The sequence below is a fragment of the Theobroma cacao genome, chromosome 3 (genome assembly GCF_000208745.1).
Source record: "Theobroma cacao cultivar B97-61/B2 chromosome 3, Criollo_cocoa_genome_V2, whole genome shotgun sequence".
NCBI classification, from domain to species: Eukaryota; Viridiplantae; Streptophyta; class Magnoliopsida; order Malvales; family Malvaceae; genus Theobroma; species Theobroma cacao.
In genome coordinates, this window is record NC_030852.1 from 35,219,069 (window position 1) to 35,227,547 (window position 8,479).

The window sequence follows — 8,479 nt, forward strand, 5'->3', positions numbered from 1 at the left end:
TATATATATATATATATATGTTAGCCTATCATTTATTTCCTTCATTTTTATTTTTATATTTTTTATTTATCTCTCTAAATCTATCATTGTAAAAATATTTCATTAAGCAATTTATTTTTTGTTTTGCATATATGCTTCATTTATCTAAGTTTAAATACCCTTAAGTAAATATTCTCCTACATTTAAATTTATCTCTTCCTTATATATACCTTTTGTTATATCATTTATATTTATATATATATTTATATCCCTCTATTTGTATTACTGTCTTAAATCTAAAAATAATATCTAAGGATTTTAAAACATTATGCTACAGTAATCTAAAACTAACCCTAAATGATTAAACAATAATCCTAAGGACAACTAAGATGAATCAACCCAAACCACAAAAGAGTCAAGGGAAATAATAAATAGTTTACCTTCTGGGCTAAGCTGACCCAAAATCAAAGGGCCACTCCAATAAGTTGGCTTCTCTACAGCCCCCCAAAGTGTGCCGCCTATGGAAGGAAGGGAAAGATCTGCTCCTTTGGCAACCATGCGACGTCATTTAAGAACCCTCACTCTAACTATATAAGCTATTTGTCTTTCCTGTCGTCACTGTTCTCCTTTCTCTTCTCTCTCTACAAACCGGTTACTTCCTCCTTCCCTCTAAAAGCTTCTATTTTTCCCTTCAAACTCTCAACTCTTCACCGCCGAACCCCCAAAAATCGCCCTCTCTCCTTTGGCCGGCCAAATTGCACCAGATCCCCTCACCGCCGGCTACCCAAACCAGCTCTCCCCCTTCGTTAGCCTAAACCGGATCTCCTCACCGCCGCCCAAAGAAATCGAGCTCTCTCTTTCTCTGCCGGCTCCAAAAGATCAAACCCTCTTCTTGCCGGCTATCCGACCAGATCTCCCTAAAAAAATCAAACCTTTTCCCTCTAGAAAATACCCAAACCGAAAACACAAAAAAAACTAACCTCCTGCCTCTCCCATATTGTATATATATATTTTGATTTTTTTGACTATTGTTTGATTGTGGTTATGCCGGCTGCTAGATTTCTAGTCTAGTTTTCTAGGGTTTTTTTTTTTGCTGTAGGTTGTAGGGCTTTTCCTCACTGGTTACCCAGGTTTTCATTCCGATTTTTCTTTAATGGTTTAGTACTGGGCTTGATTCAGATAACTAATAGAATAAATAACATAAAACTAAAATAAAACAAAATAAAATAAAATAAAATGAAATGAAATGTGAAAACAAAACATATAAAAATAGTGTCTACACCATCGATATAGCCAAGAACTATGGGCGGCCGAGGTCTAATAGCAGGGCGCACTGCCCATGCTCCTCCTCTTCACAAGTTTGAACCTCTCAGGCGCACGGCCTTGAACCGCCTCTTTGCGGTGGTTTACGCCTCTGCTATTATAGCTCTACTTTATCGCCATGCACAAACACTTATATACTCAGCAACCAGCTTACTCTCTTTCTCTTTGAGCCTCTCCTTGCTCATTTCTGATCTCGTTCTTGCCTTCATGTGGACCGGCGCACAAGCTTTCCGAGTGTTCCCAATTCGTCGCAAGGAGTTCCCCGAAAACCTCAGAAAAATCATCAAGGAAGAAGATTTCCCAGGGTTGGACGTGTTCATATGCACGGCTGATCCTTACAAGGAGCCACCGATGAATGTGGTGAACACAGCCCTCTCGTTGATGGCTTATGATTATCCAACAGAGAAGATTTCGGTCTATGTATCGGACGATGGAGGATCAGCCTTCACTCTCTTTGCTTTCATGGAGGCCGCTAAGTTTGCCAGTCACTGGTTACCATTTTGCAGGGAGCATAATATGATGGAAAGGAGCCCTGAAGTGTATTTTGCATCTACTTATCATTCCTGGAGCCCTGAGATTGAGAAGATTAAGGTATTAATTCACTCAAACATGCACTCTCTTCTGTATTTTCTCTAAACAAATTGAAAAAACCAATTTCATAAGTTACTACTCTTTTCAATTCCATGCCTAAGTAATTTTATACAAAATTATATTGATAATTAATTTAATTTGGGTGTTCACTTACTTATGATAGTTGATAGACTAATAAGTTTGATCCAAATTAAATTTCCAACAAAAACAAAAGGTCAGGTTGGTATTCTTTTTTAAACAAATTATATAAAAATATATTAGCGTGATCAATGTGTTGGAATATTCATCATGGTTTTTCTAAAGGTGCTAATACTAAATATATTATACTATTGTAATTATTGGAAGTCGGAAAGGGAATCTAGGGTCCCATTGGTGCAATAGATAATTAATTATCAATCATGGTCTTTAGTTCTTTACCCACGTGGGTTGTCCCCATTCACCATAAAAAGCCATATACTAATCTTAGTTGGTATTCGCATAAATCTTTTTGGTCTGGTTACTTTATAATTCAGATTTGTGATAAAATTGATTAATATATAAATATATATTTATATATAGTGTGTGTAAGAGAGATAAATTAACTTTAACCCAAAACCTAAAACCCTATACAGATGTTTATTGCAACTTATCTCGTATATGTAGCTTTGGTCCATAGACGACAAAACTCAATAATTTAAATTAGTTGTGTCAGGCGTTTGTCCGTCAATCCGGTCATTTTCAGACAAAGAAACCTTTACAAATCAGCCCTTCATGCCCGCTAACTTTATCATGCTATCATTTCAGTGGTCAGCCTTTGTTTTTGTCAATTCAACACTCCAATTGAAGATTAGGATTTGTCTTAAACTTGACGCCTAAGCCATATGTATCTAGACAATTAATGAACCTGTGCGTGAATCCAAAGAAACCTGAAGTAAGGCAGTAACAATATTAGTCATCATTTCAACTGTACAAGAAATAGATAACAAGGCACATCTTTCAAAACTTTTTATTCTAACTTAATCTCTTGAAGAACAAAAGAGATAGAGCTTGATCACGAGGCTTCTTCTGTGCTTGCATAGGTCAAGTCTCAGAGGTCGGTACATTTATTGTTTTGGCTTACACATATATATAAATAAATAAATATATATATATATATATATTATTTTATAAATTTATTAATTAGACTTTGCGGCTGCATGTTCCTATAAGCTTTTTTTCTGGTGTTTTTTGATAATTGCCACAATCTTTTATAAAGTTGTAATTATGGATCAGCAAAATTACTACATATTCACTTGCTCTCGGTATGTTAAAATCAATTCATCAGCAATTTCATCCTATTTAGAAATATTCGGGTGATGTTCAAAGTAAGAGATGCTTAAGGATAATACCACTTCTGATACTAATTTTATTGCAGATGATGTACGAGATTATGAAAGTGAAGGTAAAACACATTGTTGATAAAGGGGAAATTAGTGATGAATACATTGTAGACAATGAATATCGAGAAGTTTTTCGTAAATGGACTGACGGGTTTACTCGTATGGATCATCCTGCTGTGGTTCAGGTGATTTACATTCAAGATTAGAGCTATAATCAATTATAAATTAAATTATTCAAGAGAAATAAAAGTATTAGCTAGTACTTACTTTGACAAGGTCAATTTACTGGTGCCACATGAACTGTAAGCAGGTTATCTTAGATAAGAGCAAAGATAAAGACATTTCAGGCAATTTCTTGCCAAATCTCATTTATGTCTCAAGACAGAAAAGCAAGACTTCTCCTCACCACTTTAAAGCTGGAGCTCTAAATGTTCTGGTATGGGTTAGATGATCTAACGACTTATTCTAGTATCTTATCCAATTGATTAGTTTTTATATTATGCTTTCTAATTCTCTCTTAAAATTTGGAATGTTTGAAAGTTACGAGTATCAGCTGTTATGACCAATGCGCCATTAATCTTGACCCAAGACTGTGACATGTACTCGAATGATCCTCAAACTCCTCTCCGAGTGCTATGTTATCTATCAGACCCTGCACTTCAATCAAAATTGGCATACATTCAATTTCCCCAACGATTTCATGGCCTCAACCAAACTGACATCTATGCTTCTGAGTATAAACGCTTGTTCCAAATTAATCCTATGGGTTTTAATGGGCTAATGGGTCCAAATTATGTGGGATCCGGTTGCTTCTTTTGTCGACGAGCTTTCTTCGGTGGGCCATCAACTTTGGTGCCACCGAAAATCCCTGAACTCAGCCCAGACCATGTGGTAGACAAGCCCATTAATTCTCAAAAAATTTTGTCATTGGCACACAATGTAGCAGGTTGCGATTATGAAAACCAAACTGAACATTGGGGCTCCAAAGTAAGCTCATTAGTCACTCTCCAGAACAATGTCTATTAAAAAGCTTTAAATTACAACCAATATGTTAAGATTGTTTCTTGATATGTATGCAGAATGGGTTTAGATATGGATCTTTGGTTGAAGACTTTTACACAGGATATCGACTTCAGAGTGAAGGATGGAAAAGCTTATTCTGTCATCCCGAGAGGGCTGCATTTTTAGGGGATGTGCCAATTACCCTTTTAGATTTACTTAGTCAATGCAAGAGATGGTGCATTGGTCTTTTAGAAGTGACCTTCTCCAAATATAACACTCTCATCTTCGGTTCTCGTTCTATGGGCATTATGATGGGATTAGCTTATTCTCACTATGCATTCTGGCCTATTTGGGGCATCCCGATCACCCTTTATTCTTTCCTCCCCCAGCTAGCTTTGCTCAATAAAGTCAGCATCTTCCCAAAGGTATGAGCATTGATGAATTGTACATGATTATTTATTTGAGTTCAATCTATTCACTGAAGCTAGAAATGAAAGAAAGAAAAAAAAAATCGTGTTGCAGGTATCAGAACCATGGTGTTTCTTATATGTTTTTCTTTTCCTCGGCGCTTATGGGCAAGATTTCCTTGACTTTGTCCTAGCTGGAGGCACTGTCCGAAGGTGGTGGAATGCTCAAAGGATGTGGATGATAAGGGGGCTTTCATGTTTCTTGTTAAGTTCAGTTGAGTACCTGCTCAAGTCTTTAGGGATTTCCACTCATAGTTTTAGCCTAACAAGCAAGGTGCTTGATGATGAACAAAGCAAGAGATACGACCAAAGCATTTTTGAGTTCGGAGTCCCTTCCCCCTTATTTGTGCCATTGACAATGGCAGCAATAATCAACTTATTCTCATTCGCATGGGGACTAATAGAGTTTTGGGATAATGGCAGCAACAAGGAAGGCCTCGCTTTGCAGATGGTATTAGCAGGGTTCATTGTTTTGAATTGCTTGCCAATTTATGGAGCCATTGCCTTGAGGAGTGACAAAGGAAAAATGCCCACCCAAATTACAGTCATCTCAACATTTCTGTCTGTGGCTCTTTATATTTTTGCTTATCTCATTCTCAAGCAATAACTCTAATTAGGCTAACTTTTTTTTCTTCTTCTTCTTTCTTTTCTAGATCAAATAATTAGAATCCTTGATTTATATTTCTCCTCTAATCTTTGCTTTATATGAAAATATTTACAAAAAAAGGTTGAAAGTAATCACATATCTAGTTGCTCACTTCCTGTCTCTCACTTTCACTTTTATTGAGACACTCTATTTCTTTTTCATTTCCTAGGAATCAATATATCTCATCAATTTAGAAAGTCAACAAGCAGATATCATTGATATACTAAATCAATTACAGAAAATTGTGAAAAATATCATTTTCATAACTTGATTTTAAAAATAATTAGCAAAATAAAATTAATAATTTTTACTCATATTTAGCTATGATTTGACAAAAATAACTTAAAATAATTTCAAATAAATTAAACCATCCATCACAATTTTTCTTCATTTTTATCTCTACATTTGATTTTTCTCTCTCACTATCCAACTCTCTTTAAAGGAAATTTTTTTCTATTTTTAGTTAAAATATGTGTTTTGCATAAGGAAAATTGTGTTTTGATTTATCAAAACATGTTAGAAACATTTTAATCGGTGTCAAATCATAAAAAAAAATAAAGAAAGTTGAAATGATTGAAAGTTTTGATTCGTAAGTAACAATAACATTTCAGGCATTAAAGTGTAACAATTTTTTTTTTTAAATATGACTTGTAATAATAATATTTTTTCAACATAGCGTGTAATAATAATTTTTTTTTCAACATAGTGTGTAATATGTTTTTGTACATGACGTGTAACAACAATATTTTTTTTCAACATGCCATATAACAACTTTTTTTAACCATGACATGTAACATATTTTTATACATGACGTGTAATAATAATATTTTTTTCATTATGGAGTGTAACAACTTTTTTTAACTATGACGTGTAACATTTTTTTGCACATAAAATGTAACAATAACACTTTTCAACATGATGTATAACATCATGTGCATGGTGTGTAATATTATATGCATAACGTGTAACATCATGTGCATAGTGTGTAACATGACGTGTAACATATTTTTGTACATAATGTGTAACGTCATGTGCATAACATGTAACATTACGTGTACTTGATATAAAGAGGTTTAATTAAGAATGACGTGTAACAATAACACTTTTCAACATAGTGTATAACATCATGTGCATGGTGTGTAACATATTTTTGTACATGGAGTGTAACGTCATGTACATAACATGTAATATCATGTGCATTTGATATAAAGAAGTTTTATTAAGGGTAATTTTAACGTACTTGATTAAAAATAGTTAAAATTATAAAAAAAATTATTTTTGAAAACATCTTATCTTTGAGAGTTACTTTTAAAAATATCTTCTGAGAATTATTTTTTAAAATACTCCAACAAACTGTGTAGTACCACTTACCGTCTTAATATAGGATATGGAATTCATATTTATTTCGTAATTTTTTTATTAACAAAAAATATGGTGTACCACTTTATTCATTACAATTTTCATGTGATCAATTGCACCTGCCATTCCTTATTGCCCAGCACTTACAAAGACAAAGCCTCCAGCTGCCCAATACCATAATCACCCATAGAAATGGAGGCTCTAGGTAGGAGAGGGCACTACACTAGCGCCCTGGCACCCACCGATGCCCCTCATCCTTTTCACACGGTTGAACACCTCCGACACATGGTCGTGAACCGCGTGTTTGCGGCAGTTTACACATGCGCCATCCTGGCTTTACTCTACCGCCATGTACGAACTCTATTTCTCCATTCCACAACCTTGATCTCTTTCTTCATAACCCTGTCTTTGCTTTTCTCTGATCTTGTTCTTGCCTTCATGTGGGGAGCTTCACAAGCTTTCCGTATGTACCCAATTCGTCACAAACAAATCTCGGAGAACCTGAAAAAGAGTGTGAAGGAGCAAGATTTTTCAGGGTTGGACGTGTTCATATGCACGGCTGACCCTCACAAGGAGCCGCTAATGAGTGTGGTGAACATGGCTTTGTTGTTGATGGCTTATGATTATCCAATGGAGAAGATTTCGATCTATGTATCGGACGATGGAGGATCACCTTTGACTCTCTTTGCTTTCATGGAGGCTGCTAAGTTTGCAAGTCACTGGTTACCATTCTGCAGGGAGAATAACATTATGGATAGGAACCCGGATGTTTACTTTGCTTCAGGCCATTCTGGCAGCTCTAAGGCAGAAAACATTAAGGTAAAACCACTTTCAACAATAGCTCAAAATTTGAAGGGGTGTAATTTAATCATTTTAATTTTTAAATTAAAATGCCTATTAGAACTACTATTACTGCAACATTTATGGCATCAGCTCTTTATGCAGTAGCTTCTATCATTCTCAAGTGATGATGCTAGCACAGGAACACTGTTTTCTTGTGTTTCCTTTAACTATGATGCTTTTTCTGTCACAAGAGACTAAAGTTTCAAGATTTGATAGTTATCCATATATAGTAACTATGCCTACCACTATTTTACAAATCCTAAATAGAACTTTTCCCATTTTTTATACAATTTTTTTCAGTTTTTTCAGAATCAAATTAAGTTGAAACATTAAAAAATAAGAACAAATTGCACTGGATGGGAGGGTTATGATCAGTTCTTATCAAGCGAGTCTGTCGTTCAAAAAGCTCTTGAAAAGCGAATGGTGTGGTGCAGCAATTGCAAAGAGGCGCATGAACTTTCGAAAGCAAACTTTCAAGGCAACTGGATTAATCGTATGCCCACACAGTTCATTCCCCCGTTCGATCTCCCTCTCAGATGATGACAGTGAAAATATTACTGACATTAAGTAATTGTGATTTGAACTTCAACAAAATTTATATTTTATAAATAATCTAGATATTTTGAAAATTTGTCCCTAATGAAATTAAATTTTTTATAAAAAAAAATTATATAAAATTAAAATTATTTTCGTTCGAATCTCATGTAGTACTTCCACGTAGGGGTGAGTAAAATCAAATCAGACCAATTATTCACTTAAATCAAATAAAATCGACTAAAAAACTAAATTAAATTTTTATATATATTTTAATAAATATAACATTATATATTATTTTTAAATTTACATAAAATATAATATACATTTAATATTTTCACTTCTTCTTTTTTATTTTTTGAATTCTTAGTTTTTTA

General features: G+C 34.4%; 1 protein-coding gene across 1 annotated transcript; it reads left to right on the forward strand.

Moving 5' to 3' along the window:
- LOC18606740 (cellulose synthase-like protein G3) lies at positions 592-5,477 on the forward strand. Its single transcript, XM_018117643.1, has 6 exons — positions 592-1,893; positions 3,287-3,436; positions 3,562-3,687; positions 3,792-4,238; positions 4,331-4,678; positions 4,776-5,477. Exons 1-6 carry the CDS (start codon positions 1,282-1,284, stop codon positions 5,325-5,327), a joined length of 2,235 nt encoding a protein of 744 aa, XP_017973132.1. The 5' UTR covers positions 592-1,281; the 3' UTR covers positions 5,328-5,477.

Excerpts from the sequence above, each read along its gene's own strand:
- LOC18606740 (XM_018117643.1), top strand. The coding sequence starts at position 1,282 with ATGGGCGGCCGAGGTCTAATAGCAGGGCGCACTGCCCATGCTCCTCCT. Across the intron at positions 1,894-3,286 it reads CTGAGATTGAGAAGATTAAG|ATGATGTACGAGATTATGAA; the intron begins GTATTAATTCAC and ends ATTTTATTGCAG. Across the intron at positions 3,688-3,791 it reads CTGGAGCTCTAAATGTTCTG|TTACGAGTATCAGCTGTTAT; the intron begins GTATGGGTTAGA and ends AATGTTTGAAAG.